Source organism: Camelus dromedarius, chromosome X (assembly GCF_036321535.1).
Source record: "Camelus dromedarius isolate mCamDro1 chromosome X, mCamDro1.pat, whole genome shotgun sequence".
NCBI lineage: Eukaryota > Metazoa > Chordata > Mammalia > Artiodactyla > Camelidae > Camelus > Camelus dromedarius.
In genome coordinates, this window is record NC_087472.1 from 74,850,851 (window position 1) to 74,867,577 (window position 16,727).

The 16,727-nt window shown below is 35.6% G+C and overlaps 1 protein-coding gene across 10 annotated transcripts in view; it reads left to right on the plus strand.

Annotated features, from left to right (window-relative positions):
- The window catches only part of HUWE1 (HECT, UBA and WWE domain containing E3 ubiquitin protein ligase 1), a 138,825-nt gene that overhangs the window by 40,450 nt on the left and 81,648 nt on the right, over positions 1 to 16,727 (plus strand). For all 10 annotated transcript variants that reach the window (XM_031445133.2, XM_064483130.1, XM_064483128.1 and 7 more), the window contains 7 exons: positions 10,910 to 10,972; positions 12,687 to 12,764; positions 13,685 to 13,732; positions 13,816 to 13,884; positions 14,495 to 14,594; positions 16,056 to 16,156; positions 16,464 to 16,614. In XM_031445133.2, the coding sequence (XP_031300993.1) occupies positions 10,910 to 10,972; positions 12,687 to 12,764; positions 13,685 to 13,732; positions 13,816 to 13,884; positions 14,495 to 14,594; positions 16,056 to 16,156; positions 16,464 to 16,614 (610 nt within the window). The remainder of the gene's footprint in view (positions 1 to 10,909; positions 10,973 to 12,686; positions 12,765 to 13,684; positions 13,733 to 13,815; positions 13,885 to 14,494; positions 14,595 to 16,055; positions 16,157 to 16,463; positions 16,615 to 16,727) is intronic.

Here is a 16,727-nt window from a genome sequence, read left to right on the forward strand (position 1 = left end):
AAATATTAAAACTTCCGTATGATGAGACAGATGACTTCTTAAACTGGAAAAAATATTTGCAATATATAACAAAAGAATAATAAGTATATAAAGAGCTCCTACAAATCAATAAAAATGTAAGTAACCTAGTTTTTAAAAAATGTGTAAGCTTATGAACAGATAATTCACAGAGGAGTATGGAATATTTCTTTAAAATTGGCCAATAAAATATGAAAAGATTACACTAGAAATAATCAGAGGAAATGTATATTAAAGTGAGATTATTTTTAACTGTTTTCTGATGGTAGTTTTTTAGTTACTCAGTTACCCAGTAATGTGAGCCAGTTGTAATATTCACAGATATTAGTGAACTGCACATGTAGCAGCATGTAGCAGCAGTTCTCCAGGAAGACTTACTGAATCAGTTAAAAGCCAGTTGGTTGGCTTTGTGAAGGTCTTGGGCGCTGGTTCTCAAACTTGAGCATGCATGAGAAAGAACTGATTTATTAAAAGAATAGATTGATCTCCCTTCACTGCTCACACCCCTTGACCTCAATCCCACTCTCCAGCCTGCCTTCAGTTTCTGATTCAGTAGACCTATGACAGAGCCAAGTAATGTGCATTGCTAACAAGTTTCCAGGTGATACCAAATAAGCCTGCTGGTCCAGGGACCACACTTTGAGAACCACTGGTCTAGGCTATCCTATTGAGCTAAGTTACGAAATCTTTCCAAATCTCATAGTTCCATCTCAAAGAGCATCAAGACCTTTTTCCTGATGTCTGAATACATACCCATTCTTTAGCAAATCCCATCTAGTGAGGTAGTGTCAAATATGCCATGGTTGATATAAATGTTTTTTATTGGATGTTACTTAATTGCCAGGGTCATACGGTAACCAGGAGGTAGGTAAGGACAGTGAGATTCAGAAGTTACATTACTTTTAGGAAACGCCTTTGGACTTTTAGTCCCTGTTAAAGTGTGAAATATGGTGTCTGCTGTTCCTGTCTTAGACATTTGGAGTTGATTGAGCAGTTTTTTTTTCAAGCCCTCCACTTGGTAACATTCAAGAAGTATATGACTAACCCTGTGCTGGATATAGTATAAAATATGTTCTTTTCTTTAAAAAGCTCACATAGTAGTTGAGAAAGTGATATACGTGCATAATTAAAAGGACCAAGAACTAGCTGGTCTGAGTAGTACTAATAAGTAACCTGGAATCTTAAACATTTCATAGATTTATCTTGTTGGCTGCAAACAAACATCATAATAAAAACATGTGCTCAATATTTTAAAATTTTAGAAATGTAGAGAAGAAAATTTATCATAATTATGTGTCTGCTCTTAGCATTTTGGTACATTTTCTTAGTCTATAAGCATATTTCTTTATATAGCTGAGCACATACAGTATATGTAATTTTATACCCTACTTAACATACGAGCATCAGTGTTTTCCCATGTTAACTTTACATAATTTTGTAAGAAATGTTTCTTTGTATTTAATAATGGTAATATCTCAGAAGTACCACATCACAGACTTTCATGAATCAAATTTGGCTTGACATGGTCTTTTAAGGATCCCAGCACACCACAACTTTCTAATCATAGGGGCTTAATTTTTATTAGATCACGAAGATAGAAAGATTTAGTGGTGACAGTAATAGTAGAAGTATTCTAAAACAATTATTTGTGGCAACAGAAGAAATGAAAGTAATTGTGAAGATGTATAACCTTTCAAGCTTACTGTCTTGCAAATTCAGATCCTGGATTTAACTTAACCTGTCACTCTTATGTGGCATCAAATACTTAAATCCCTTATCCTAATGGTTTTCAGCAAATTCTATGTTTCTTCACTGGAAGTCTTTGAATAGCCAAGAAAATACTGAAAATGGAATGATGAAGTACTTTTACTGTTGAGTATTTACCTTTTTATAAAACTATAAGGAATTAAAATAGTGTGGTAATAACAGTGGAAAGTTTCCAGAAATAGATCCAGTGTGTAGGAATCACTACGCTTAATCTAGCTTTTGATTTAAAGTGAGGGACATGTGACTGTTCCTTTCACTTGAATACTTAGAGGCCATTGTAAGTTAATTAATTAAAGTAATTTCAATATTGTTGTGTCTCGGGGAACAGAGAGGCCCAAGGAATGGGAGAGAGATGGAGGAGCAGCTGGTCAATGGAGCAGTCAGAACACACATTTTTTTCCCATTAAGTTTGCCATCTTACATGGGCATGGTCTGTGGCACCTCAAAACAATGACAATATAACATCAACAATCACTAATCACAGATCATCGTAACAAATATAATAATGATGAAAAGGTTTGAAATATTGCAAGAATTATCAAAATGTGATACAGAGATGTGAAATGAACAAATGCTGTTGGAAAAATGAAAAAAACCAAGACTTGCTCAATGCAGGGTTGCCCCAAACCTTCAATTTGTAAAAGAACACAGTAGCTGTGAAGTGTAATAAAGCAAAGCATAATGCAAAGCTCGGTAAAATGAGGTATGCTTGTGCATAAGCCCAATTTAGAGATAAGGATCAGAGAAATCAAGTTAACTTGTTCTGAGTGTTGTTGAAGATGAACATAATAGCTGTCATAAATCTTTCCCTTTTCACTGATTCCTTCTATCTATATTTGTATATTTTAAAAGAATGAGCATGAGAAAGTAAGAACATGAATTTTTTCTTGTTTGGTGTATCTAAAAGTTCGTCTGTTTTAGCTGATTCTCTAATTCCCTTGTGATTTCTTCTTTTATCCATTGGTTATGAGTATATTGTTTAATTTCCACGTGTTTGTGAATTTTCCAGATTTCCTTCTGTTACGGATTTCTGATTTCTTTCCATTATTGTTGGATATGATACTTTGTATTTTATTCTTTTTAAGTTTCTTGAAGTTTGTGGACAGCCATATGGTCTACACAGAGAGACTATATGTGACTTCAGAAGAATGTGTATTCTCCTGTTGGGTGGATTGTTACATATTGTGTGTGTATATATGTATGTCTCTTAAGTCTAGTTGATTTAATGTTTGTCTTCTATTTTCTTGTTTTATCTTTTGTTTTAGTTATTAATGTTTTCCCTGTAGATTATAGCTAACATCTTCATTAATGAAAAATTAGTTCAGATTAATACTTAGTTTCAAGATTAGACAAAAATTTTGCGCCTATATAGCTCTGTTATCCCACTTCGTATTGTTGTCCTTTAAACACAGAAAAAGGAGTTAAAAGCCAAGAATACATGAATACTACCTTTTGTATTTACCTGTGTAATTACCTTACTGGTGTTCTTAGTTTCTTCATATGGAGTCAGGTTACTGTCACATGTCCTTTCATTTCAGCCTAAAGGGCTCCCTTTTAGCATTTCTTGTAAGCAGGTCTACTAGCAGCAAGCTCTCTCAGCTTTTATCTGAGAAAGTATTGATTTTTCCTAGATTTTGAAAGGATAATTGTGCCAGCTATAGAATTCTGATTGGTAGTTATTTTCTTTTAGCACGTTGAATCTGGCTTCCCACTGCATTCTGGCCTCCGTGGTTTCTGATGAGAAATCAGCTGTTGATCTCACTGAGGATTCCTTGTACAGAACAAGTCACATTTCTCTGGCTGCTTTCAAGATTATTCTCTGTCTTGGCCTTTGACAGCTTGATTATAATATGTCTTCCTATGTATTTCTGTAGTTTTATCCTGTTGGAATTCATTGAGCTTCTTGGATTTTTAGATTAATGTCTTTTGTCAAACTTGACATTTTGGCCATTTTTTAAATGCTCTCTCTGCCCCTTTTTCTCTCTCTTTGGACTTCCATTATGTATATGTTTGTACACTTGATGAAGTCCTACAGATCTCTTAGACTGTTTATGTTTTTTTCCTATCTGCTCTTCAGACTGAATAATCTGGATTGTTCTATCTTTAGGTTCATTGATTCTGTTTTTCACCTTCCAATATTTATTCTCAAATACCTTTGTCTTAAAATTTGTACAAAAGTAATACATGTTCAGTGTTGAAAATTAAGAAAATACAGAAAATTCTAAAGAAGAAAATAACAATCCTCAACCCACCACCATGTGGAAAAAATAACATGTTTCATATGCTGCTTTTCCACCCATATAACCTATGGTGAGTATTTTCCCACAGCATTAATATTCTTCCAAAATAATCATTTTTAAAGATTGAACAATAGTCTTGGCTTCCAAACCACCCTCCTGGTTCTTGTAGTTCTCCATTCCTGCCTTTCTATATCTGCTTGAGTGATATGTCCTCCTCTGCTCAGCCTCTGAGTATTAGAGTGGCTCAGGGATCCACCCCAGGCTCTGTCTCTCATCTAGCTACATTCTGCTTAGGTGATCTTACCCAATTTCAATAGATACTTCAATTATAATACATATGTAAAATCAAGCATCTGACCTCAGCTCACATTTCTTTCCCTTAGGCTCAGTCCATTTCAGGTACCTGACATCCTTGCTTTCCTTTACAGTGCCAGGCACACTCTTGCTGCAGGGCCTCTATGCAGCTACATCCCCAGTTGTGTCTATAGCTTAGTCCCTCATCTTCTTTAAGTCTTAAGAGCTAGCATCTCAGTGAAGTCTTCCCTACCATCCTGTTTTAAAATTGGAAGACCTTCTATATTCCCTATCATACTTTACTTCATTTTTTCCTGCTTGCATCTGCTGTTGAACCACTCTAGTGAGTTTTTCATTTCTGTTACTATGCTTTTTCTGCTCCAGAATTTCTGTTTGCTTCCTTTTTTTTTATAACCTCTAACTCTTTATTGACATTTTTTATTTGATGAGATACCATTCTCATGATTTCCTTTAGTTCTTTATATATGATTTCCTTTAGCTCTTTAAACATATTTTAAATAGTTGATTTAAAGTGTTTGCCTACTAAATCCAATGACTAGACTTCCTCAGGGACAGTTTCTATTAATTTTTCCAGCTTTATGAAGATATAGTTGAAGGAAAACATTGTGTAACCTTAAGGTATGTATTGATGATTTGATAAACTTATATATTGTGAAGTGATTACCACAGTAGGATTAATCTCAACACTATCACTTCACACAGTTACTATTTCCTTTTTATGGTGAGAACATTTAAGATATACTCTCTTAGCAACTTCGAAGTATATAATACAGTATTCTTAACTGTAATCACTATACTATACACTAGACCCCATGATCCTTTTCATATAGCTCGAAGTTTGTACCCTTTGACCAACATGTCCCCATTTTCCCCAACCCCGAGCCCCTGGCAACCACCATTGTATTCTCTGTTTCTGTGCATTCAGCTTTTCTAGATTCCATGTATAAGTGATACTAGACAGTAATTGTCTTTCTCTGACTTATTTCACTTACTAAAATGCCCTCAGGTTCCATCCATGTTGTTGCAAAAGGCAAAATTTCCTTCTTTCTCATGGCTAAAAAGTATTTTGTTGTATATACATAGCACATCTTCTTTATCCATTCATTCATGACACATCTTTATCCATTCATCCATAGACAGACACTTAGGTTGTTTCCATACCACAGCTAGTGTGAATAATTTTACAATGAGTATAGGAGCATAGGTATCTCTTTGTCCTGATTTCCTTTCCTTTGGATATATAGCCAGAACTGGGATTTTTGGATCATATAGTAGTTCTATTTTTAATTTTTTGAGGAACCTCTATACTGTTTTCTGTAGTGACTGAACCAATTTACATTCCCACCAGCAGTGCACAAGGGTCCCCCTTTCTCCAAATACTCACTAATATTTGTTACCTCATCTTTTTCGAAATAGCTATTCTAACAGGTGTGAGGTGATATCTCATTGTGGTTACATTTTGCATGTCTCTGATGACTAGTGATATTAAGCACTATTTCTTGTAATTCTTGGCCATTTGTATCTTGTCTTTGGGAAAATGTTCAGTTCCTCTGCCATTTTGAAATCAGATTGTTGTTTTTTGTTAATGAGTTGTATGAGTTCTTATATCTTGGATAGTAATTTCTTATCAGACACAATGGTTTGCAAGTGTTTTCTTCATTCTTCAGCTTGTCTTTTCATTTTGTTGATTATTTCTTTTGCTGATACAGTCTCCTTTATTTTTGCCCTTTTTGCTTTTGGTGTCATATCCAACCAAAACCAATATCAGGGTGCTTTTACCCTATGTTTTCTTATAGGATTTTTATGGTTTCAGGTCTTAAATTGAAGTCATTGATTCATTGCAAGTTCATTTTTTTAGTGGTGTAAGGTAGGGGTCCAGTTTCATTTTTCTCTATGTTATCAGAAAACTGGTTATCTAGTTTTCCCAGCACCATTGGGACTATACTTTCCCCATTGATTGTTCTTTGCTCCCTTTTATTAGTTGACTATATAAATGAGGGTTTATTTCTGGGATCTTGATTATTTTTCATTGGTCTGTGTGTGTTCTTATGCTGATAACCACACTGTTTTGATTACTATAGCTTTGTAATGATGTTTGAAATCAGGAAATATGATACTCAGCTTTGTTCTTTTGCAGGATTTCTTTAGCTATTTGGGGTCTTTAGTGGTTCCATTTAAATTTGAGGATTGTTTTTCCTATTTCTAGGGAAAATGTCATTGTAATTTTGATGGTAATTGCAATCTGTAGATTGTTTTCAGTAGTATGGACATTTTAACAATATTAATTCTTCTAGTTCATGAACATAGGATATCTTTCCATTTGTTTGTGTCTTCTTTAATACCTTTCATCAAGTTTTTATAGTTTTCAGTGTACAGATCTTTCACCTCCTTGGTTAAACTTACTTCTAAGTGTTTTACTGTTTTTTTAATGCTATTGTAAATGGAATTGTTTTCTTTTATTTTTTTTTTCAGATAGTTGTTAGAGTATGACTGATTTCTGCATTTTGTATCTTGCAACTTTACTGAATTTATTAATTCTAATAGTTTCTTGGTGGAGCTTTGAGGGCTTTCTATATATAAGTTTATATCATTTGCAAATGGAGACGTTCTACTTCTTCCTTTTTGAATTGGATACCTTGTATTTCTTTTTCTTGTCTAATTTTTCTGGCTAGGACTCCCAGTACTCCGTTGAATAGGAGAGGTTAGAGTGACAAGAACCCTTGTCTTGTTCCTGATCTTGGAGGGAAAGCTTTTAGCCTTTCATCTTTGAGTATAATGTTAGCTATGGGCTTGTCATGTGGCCTTTATTATGTTGAGGTATGTTCCTTCTATACCCCTTTTTTTTAGTTTTTATTATGAAAGGATGCAGAATTTTGTTATTTCTTTTCCTGCAGCTGTTGAGATGACCATGTGGTTTTTGTCTTTCATTCTCTTAATGTGGTATCACATTTATTGATTTGCATGTGTTGAAATATCTTTGCATCTCGGTGATAAATCCCAGTTAATTGTGCTGTATGTTCCTTTCAGTGTGCTGTTGAATTTGGTTTGCTGGTATTTTGCTGAGGAGTTCTGCATCTTTGTTCATCATGGATATTGGCCTTTGGTTTTCTGTTCTTGTAGTATCTTTATCTGGCTTTGTTATCAGGGTAATTCTGGCATTGTAAAACAATTTTGGAAGTGTTCCCTCTTCAATTTTTTGTTAAGGATTTGAGAAGGATTGGTGCTAATTATTCTTTAAATGTTTGAATTCACCAGGGAAACCATTTGGTCCTGGGATTTTCTTTTTGGGATGTTTTTTGATTATTGATTCGGTCTGCTTGCTTGTTACCGGTCTATTCATATTTTCTATTTCTGCTTGCTTGTTACTGGTCTATTCTTATTTTCTATTTGTGATTCAGTCTCAGTAGGCTATATATTTCTAGGAATTTATCCAATTCTTCTAGGTTGTCCAGTTTCTTGGCAATTTGTTCATAGTAGTCTCTTAATGACCCTTTATAGCTCTGTGGTATCAGTTGTAATGTCTTTTCTTTCATTTCTGATTTTATTTGACTCTTCACTTTTTTTTCCCTCAATCTAGCCAGTTTTGTCTACTTTGTTGGGTAGTTTTTAAAACTGGCTCTTATTTACATCGATCTTTTCTATAGTTTTTCTAGTCTCTGTTTCATTTATTTCTATTCTGAACTTTGTTATTTCCTTCCTTCTACTAACTTTGGGTTTAGTTTGTTCTTCTTTTTCAAGTTCCTTTAGGTATAAAGGTAGGTTGTTTATTTAAGGACTTCTTGTTTCTTCTTGTAGGTATTTATCCCTGTATACTTCCCTCTTAGAACTGCTCTTGGTGCATCCCATTAGTTTTGGTGTATTTGTGGGAGAGGATGAGCTATGATGCATCCTTCTATTCCACCATCTTGGTAGTCCCCACCATCCCATTAGTTTTGGTAAGTTGTATTTCCATTTTCATTTGTCTCAAGATGTTTTGAGTTTCCGTTTTGGTTTCTTATTTTGATCCATTGATTGTTTACAAGTGTATTGTTTAATTTCCACATCCTTGTGAACTTTTCCAGTTTCCTTCCTGTTATTGATTTCCAGTTCATACTATTGGAGTCCAGAAGGATACTTGGTATGATTTCAGTCTTAAATTTGCTAAGATTTGTCTTGTGACCTTGTCATATAATCTGAGAGAATGATCCACGTGGGTTTGAGAAGAGTGTGTATTCTGCTGTTGGATAAAATGTTATGTATATGCTTAGTAGATCCATTGGTCTAAAGTATAGTTTGAGTCCAGTGTTTCCTAGTCCACTGTTTCCATTTTGATTTTTCTCTTGGTACAATCTATCTATTGTTGAAAGTGGAATATTGACATCCCCTATTATTATTGTATTGTTGTCTGTTTCTCCCTTCATATCTGTTGGTATTTGCTTAATATATTTAGATGCTCCAATATTGTGTGCATATAGTTTACAATTGTTATATCCTCTTTGAATTTACCCCTTTATCATTATATAATGACCGTCTTTGCATCCTGTTACAGGTTTTGAGTCAAATCCTGTTTTGTCTGATATGAGTATAACTACCTCTCTTCCTCTTTTGGTTTCCATTTGCATAGAATATCTTTCTTCATCCCTTCACTTTGAGCCTACATGTGTCCTTAAAGCTGAAGCAAGTCTCTTGTAGGTAGCATGTAGTTGGGTCTTTTTTTTTTTTTTCCCATCCAGTCGTTCTGTGCCTTTTGATTGAAAAATCAATCCATCTACATTTGGAGTAATCATTAATAGGCATGGATTTAGTAACGCCATCTTATTAATTATTTTCTGATTGTTTTATATTTCCCTTGTTCTCTTGCTGCCTTTCTTTGAGAATTGATGATTTTTCATGTAGTTTGCTTTGGTTCCCTTCTGTTCATCTTTCACGTATCTAATCTAGGTTTTTGCTTTATAATTACCATAAGCCTTGCATAAAACATCATATAATAGTCAATTTTAAGCTGATAACAACTTAACTTTGATTGCATACAAAAACCCTTTTACTCCTGTCCCATTTTACATTTTTGATGTCACAATTTACCTCTTTTTATATTGTATATTCATAAACAGAGTATTTTAGATCTTATTTTTAAAAAAGATTTTTGTCCTTTAACCTTTATCATTCATGGGTGACTGTTTGAGATAGTGTTCTACTAGAGTTTTTCAAACAGCTACTGAGAGTGGCTGCAGCCAGTTCACAGGCCACTGCAGGGGCTACAACTCGGACTGAGTTCTGTATGTCTTAGCCAACGATCGGGTGGGCAGGACTCCTCCCAGATCCCTTTGCTTATGGAGCTGGATTCCACAACTCCCATAAAGGCACTTTTGTCCATGGATGGATGCCAAATTATTGTTGGGGTGGAGGGAATGGGAAGCGACAGACATCTTATTTGGCCATCGTGCTGATGTCACTCGTCATGTTGCTATAATGTTTTGTTTTTTCCCTGCATGTGTTTTATAGTGTCTTGTTTCTTTGCATGCCTCACTTTTTTGTTGTTGAATGGTGAACATTTTGAATATTACAGTGTAGCAACTCTTGGAAATCAGATTATCACCCCTCCCCAGGGTTTGTTGTTATGCTTTGTTGTTGTTTATTTAGACTTTTATTTAGACTTTTCTGAACTGTTTTCATAATTCTTTGTTTCATGTGGTCATTGAAGTCTCTATTAGCTTAGTGGTCAGCTAGACTTAGGGCCTTCTCAGGTCTTTTCTGAGAATGTACCCAAGCTTGGGCATACATGTGACCTTGAAGATTCCCAGGAGTGTGTGGAACTTTTCGAAGCCCTTATTCACCAAGTTTGTCAGTTGTTTACCCCAGCTGTATGCCTTGTCCCAGGAAGCAGGGACTAATGCATTTGCTCTTGAATGTTTTCAACAGATACCCACCCTACTCCTGGGAGGGTTTTGAATTAGGCAAAATGACTGATATTTCAAATGCTATTGAAAATACAGGCTAATTTTTAAGCAAGATTGTATGGCTGGGATTTTAGATTTGGAAGTTAATAATAGTATACAGTTGAGCCATTCTCCCCCATTCCCTTAGGGGCTAGTACTTATTGATGAGTTTTAAGACTTTGTGGTAGCACAGTACAGTAGTAATAAGCAGTGCAGAATCTTCTACTTTGCACTTTGGCTTATGTCAAAAAGTGAGGACCCAGAGAGTATGTGATTCTACTCTAGTGAGAGAGGTGAACAGGCTGAGCATGGAAAGCATAATACAGTGCTGGAGACCTGATGGATTAAGACTCACCTTTCAGCAAGCATGACTGTCGGCATGTAAAATGCATTTGCTTACAATAGCTGCTCATGTTCTTCCCAGTAACATCCTTACAGAACAATGAAATTGACCTCATTGGAGAAATCACCTTTAGGCAGACCATCTTGCCTTTAGTCTTAAGTCTTTGCTTCTGTTTGCTCCCTCTTTTTGGTTTGACTTTAATGTTGGGTGTCTTCACAACACTGTGTTCCAAGCAGACATATACTCTTAATATTTTATACACACGTCTACCTTAAGCACTGTTTTTAACGCTGTTGTTTTCCTTTTCTAAGAGCTGGGGTGGAAAGGAGAATGGCTTTGGACTTGCAGAATGTTGCAGAGACTTGCATATGATGGTAAGTAAGTCTTTGGGATGTGAGTGTCTCTTTGCAGAGCTGTGTGTGGCCTCTTCCTGAGCCTTACTTTACAATGAATATAAGGTATTTAACGTTGCTACTTTAAATCAGGACCTTTGTGGAACCCGAGTTCAGTTGAGAATATAGCATACCTTTTAGAAAAACTTGGGTCCTCAATGTGCTGGTGGTAGGTAGATGAGGAATCTCAGAAACACAGTATATTATCATATCCAGCTCTTGAGTAGGAAACTGCATTTGGTGAATCCATTTGAAAGTGCTGAAAAATCCCAGAAAGTGCATTTCCTTGCTTTCTCTCACTGGAACTATCAGAACTCTGGGCAGTCTGGCATGATTTAAGAACAGTTGCCTGGAGAACGGTTCTGCCATTTCAGTTATTGAGAACTTATAATGTTCTGTGTGCTTTCCGTGTTTACCCCTCATGCCCTGTCCTGCTCTTATCTTTCACTCACATTTAGATTATAAGCTCAGGCCATCCTCCCTTCTGCTTTGATACATTGCTGTAGAACCACGAAGCACAATTGGATTATTATAACAGTCCTGTGCCAAGAAGCAACTATATTTTCCAGCAGATATACTGCTTCTGTCGATTTGTCATGTATAGGACAAATGACTGCAATGAAATGTGGTATATTTTTCTTAGCAAGCCTTATTCCCCCTGTGAAAATGGTTCTTTTTCTGGTCACAAAAAAACTACAAATAAGAACAAATTACTTTCTCACCTTTGCTGGTATACTTTCTTTAGTGTGCATTATATGAATGGACATTGGGTAATTTGGAAGGTGAGTGTTTTCTCTTAATAATCAAAGCTATAGAAATCTTAAAGGATATTCAGTTTAGAGTTCCAATGCTGAGAAAATAATTTTTCACCTTAAAGTTTAGTTGGTTACTTCTGAGATTTCTTACGTATATTAAGGTTGTTCTTGGCCACTTGGAGAGAACAGTATGATACTCTTTACTGGGCTTATACGATTTCCATTGCCCATCTTGATCTCAGCCTATGTTAAGAAATCCTTTTTATCTATTGGCATGTCATGGGACTTTGAAAACTTTGTGTACTTTGAAAGGAAGCAATACACATATATACATGTTAAAAGATTCTTAAAGAGTATAAAGAGGTATACAACAATCTCCATCCCCAGCCACTGCTACTGATTTCTTTCAAAGATATGCTTTAATGGGCATGTTGTTGCAGTCTTACTTTGTTTTTCATGTTGCTTTTCTAGAGTTAAAGAGGATTTGTTGTCAGGGTCTGGTTTATATTGACTTGCTATCTGCCTGTGCAGAAAAGCAGTTGGATATCATGAGAAATGGTATAGAATGGTAAGGAAAGGAGTATTTGAAGAATTACGAGTGTATGTCCATGAGGCATAGCTTGAATAAAGATTATCAAAAGGTCACAGTATACTCTGAGGCTTCCATTAAAATATTTTTTTTCCATTCTCAAGCTGATACCTACACCCTTGTTTTTGTCCTCCATCCTTGGATTCTTATTACTGGGTGCAGACTTGCCCCTCTTTCCCCTCTTGAGAATAGCTGCAGTCAAAATGATTTCTTGAAAGAAAGAGCAACTGATAACTTACAAGTAAGGAATATGAAGGCTTTTAGAGCTCTGCTAAAACAAGACTGGCTAGGACTTTGAGGGAAGATTAGGGAGAAAATGGTATCTGATTCCTTTGTGTGCTTTTATACACAGAAATACCCACCGAGTGCAACTACACTACACTTTGAATTCTATGCAGACCCTGGGGCCGAGGTCAAAATCGAGAAAAGGGTGAGTCTCATTCAGGTTTATTCTAATAGAGTCTGATCTGTAACTGGGGTTGACTTCCTAGGAGTCCTCAGGAAAATGAGGGAATGATGTTGAGCTACAGTGCTACTCTCCCAAGCTAAATATACTGAGCAGCTTCTGAGGAGTAAGTGTTCATTGTATGCCCAGTTCTAATAGGTTTGAATCTTACTTACATTGGAACTGCCAAAAGACAGGACTCCATTTATGGGGCACTGTTATGACTTGTGTATTTTCCTCAGTCTCAGTTGAGAATTCTACCATGCTATATGTATAATAACCTGGATAGTGATGGCTCAATTTTCTTTACTTAAACCAGCCTGCAGGAAGTCTATATATTGCTTGCAGGCTCCTGCTTCAATTATCTGGTCGTTCCATATTCTTTGAAGAGATCCCAAAATTCACTTTGGTTTAGAAGTAGCCTGGTGAATAAGATCTTTTTTCTCCTTTCTACCTACAATATATAATAATAAATATGTATATAAAATACCTTTTTTTCTTTCTACCTGGAATACATAATAATAAATAATCTTTCTAGATTAATGGTGCCTTGAAAATAGTTCTAATGCACTTTTAGAGGGAAACCATTTTCATGGATTCATTCTTTGCTGTGAATATTAAGTCAATGAAGGTTAAAAACAGATAAGGAAGAATATGAAATGTATCTGGCTGTGGGCATTATATTTTGATACTACTGGTTTCAAAGAAGCTTTCCTGAGAATATTCTGTATAAAATGGGTATTTGGGGAGCCTCTAAAGATACTTTGATTTTAAGAGCATTCAGTTGAGGCTTCCACCTAGGGTGATATCTTGTTTTTCAGATAGCTCTTACAGTCCTATGGCAAGGGGAAGCTAAGATAGACAGACAGTGACTCCTAACAACTCTCCTATCTTTTTAATTTCAGACAACTAGTAACACACTACACTATATTCACATAGAGCAACTTGACAAGGTAAGGGGGAATCTTTGACTATTGGCTGATTTCTTAACATTTGGTTCACTTTTTGTTCTTAAATGTTTTTTTTTCTAATGTAGATTTCAGAAAGCCCTTCTGAAATCATGGAATCTCTTACCAAAATGTACAGCATTCCTAAGGATAAGCAGGTATGATATGTCTTAAAAATATCTAAAACATGTGGTTGTTAGCCATATGGATCAATTATATGTGCGGGAGCTAGGAGATAGCATAGCAAAAAGAATGGAGTCAGACCATGGGCAGATTAGCCTCTGTGGGCCTTAATTTCCTCACCTTTCTCACCTTTAGTAAGGTCAACAATTAACTGACTTCCTCAGTCCTTATGAGAGTTTGAAGAAAATATAAGCTGCCTTATTCACCATGAGTATCTAAGAAGTGGTGGCAGCTCAACACTTTGGATACCAAAGGAGAAAACATTTAGTTGTATTATTTTTTTCTGCTCATTGTAGTGGTGATCAAATATTTAATTTGATTAATGATAATCAGAACTCTTGCCAAAGTGTCTCCAGTTTGTCACCTTCCAGTATAGTTCTTGGCTTATGTTAGGATATTAGGATTCTGTGAGCCTTTGTCCCTCCCATTTTGTCATCTGACCTCAAAATGGAACTGTTCTTTTTGATCACAAATAGCAAAAATAAACCATTTTAACCAAGTAGCCCAATGGGTAAGGTTTAGCCCCCAGAAAGTATACTCACCTTTTCCATTGGTGTCCTAATTTAGGTCTTAATGTCTTTACAGATGCTGTTATTTACACACATACGGCTGGCCCATGGCTTTTCTAATCACAGGAAGCGATTACAGGCTGTTCAGGCCAGGCTGCATGCAATATCTATATTAGGTAAGAGAACAACAAGGTATAATTAACAGGCCCTGGTTAGGCAGTTTAGACTTGATTTCCTTTGAACTTCAACTGTCTGTTGCTATGAGGCTTATTAAAGTTACCTAGGTGACAAGTGAAATTGTACAATTGCCAGCATTCCTAGTGTTCACCATTTCCATCATTCTCGGACTCCTTAATGTTGGATCAGAAAGAATGATGCTTATTGACATATATAGATTTAATTTTTATTTTGGTCTTTTGTTTTAAATGAGTGTTCAGGTAGCCATCTCCCAGTGGGCCCTGTTTTCCCTCTTCCCATTTCATCTTCCTCTTCTATAGGAGTATAATTTTGAAATAAATCAGAAAGGATTCATTAAATAGTCGATACTATGCATTTTACTTTTTCCTGTAGAGTGATAGAGTGGAAAACACACTGATTTTGGAATCAGTCTTAGGCTTTCACCCTGATTCTGCAGATTATTAAGCATATGTTTATCCTTTTGGCCTTAGTTTCTTCATTTAATATTGAGATAGTATGTATTTTATAGGCTGATCTGAGGATTAAATGAAAACCCCTAAAGTACAGGCCTGGCACATAAAAGGTATAAAATGGTAGCTGCTATTAATGTTACTATTCTTTATTATGTTATTACTTGTTTTTCTGTTCTTTTAAGCTATGAGTTCCTTAAAGTGAAGTTTGTAATTTTTTTAATTAAAATATAGTTGATTTACAATGTTGTATTAGTTTCAGGTGTACAACAAAGGAATCAGTTATACATACATAGATTTTTTTTTCTTTTTCAGATTCTTTTCCATTATAGGTTATTAAAAGATACTGAATATAATTCCCTATACTATATAGTAGGTCCTTGAAATTCCTGTTATTCTGTTTTTACTCGTAACTAGCATAACTTCTGATGTGTTAGTGGGTTAGCACGTTCAGTTTTTAACAAATGTACTCAAATCCCATTACTTAGTACTTCGGGAGACTACGTTCAATATTACCTCCGTGTAGGATTCATTGGAAGTGGATTACCTGTATTCTCAAGTTTTACTTCAGTGTCATACAAATTTCTGACTTAATCTACAGTAGTCCATAAATTCTGTTCTTTATAGCTTGTGTGTTTCCTGTAAAAAAATAGAAACACATGGAGAGACTAAAATGGAGTCCAAGGCATAATAGTTTTGAAGTAATAATGTTATAAAAAATTAACTCTTTATTATCTTTTCATACTTTTATTCTTGAAAATCCTTGCTCAAGACAGTCGATACCATTAATAGGAGAATTGGTCAGTTTGGTGGGTATTTGGAGCTTATCATTATATTTGATCCAGTCCTCTAGAATTCAGTGATTCTGCCCTCCAGTGCTGATGGGAAGGGAGTCCTTCCCCAGAACCAGTAGGTGCCAAAAGGTTTTGTCATTAGGCAGTGGCTTGACCACTGCCTTCTTGCTTAAAGTGTTTATTTCTCCTTTTGCAGTGTATTCCAATGCCTTGCAGGAGTCAGCAAACAGTATCTTGTATAATGGGTTGATAGAGGAGTTGGTAGATGTCCTTCAAATAACAGATAAGCAGCTTATGGTAAGTATTTATTAGTATTCTCCTGTGTATATCAGACTTACATGTATTTTCCTTTTGGTTTTTCCCAGAGGTTTTGAATGAACCCCAGGAGGGAAGGAAGCTTGGCCCTTTTACTTCTTCCTCTTTGAATATTTAGGTGCAGAGTTAACAAATGCTGGGTTTTCAGTGTTATTCTCAACAAACCTCCATCTACCCCAAGCAATTACCAGTAAAATGACTTAAGTTTTAGAGTTTGGGGTATTAGCAACTTGGATTGGTCATGTATTTCTTATTTAACACATCCCACGTTTACCTTCTGTTTTCACAGGAGATTAAAGCTGCTTCTTTACGAACATTAACATCAATTGTCCACTTGGAGAGAACTCCCAAACTCAGCAGTATTATTGATTGTACTGGAACTGCCTCTTACCATGGGTTTTTGCCTGTACTTGTGCGGAACTGTATCCAGGCCATGATTGGTAAGTTTTGATGGTTATTATCCTAGGCACCAGGAGGAACCCTACCCTTCATCTTGTCTGCTTTTGTTTAATATCCTGCCAACTTAACAGCAAATTCTGATCTTACTCTTTCT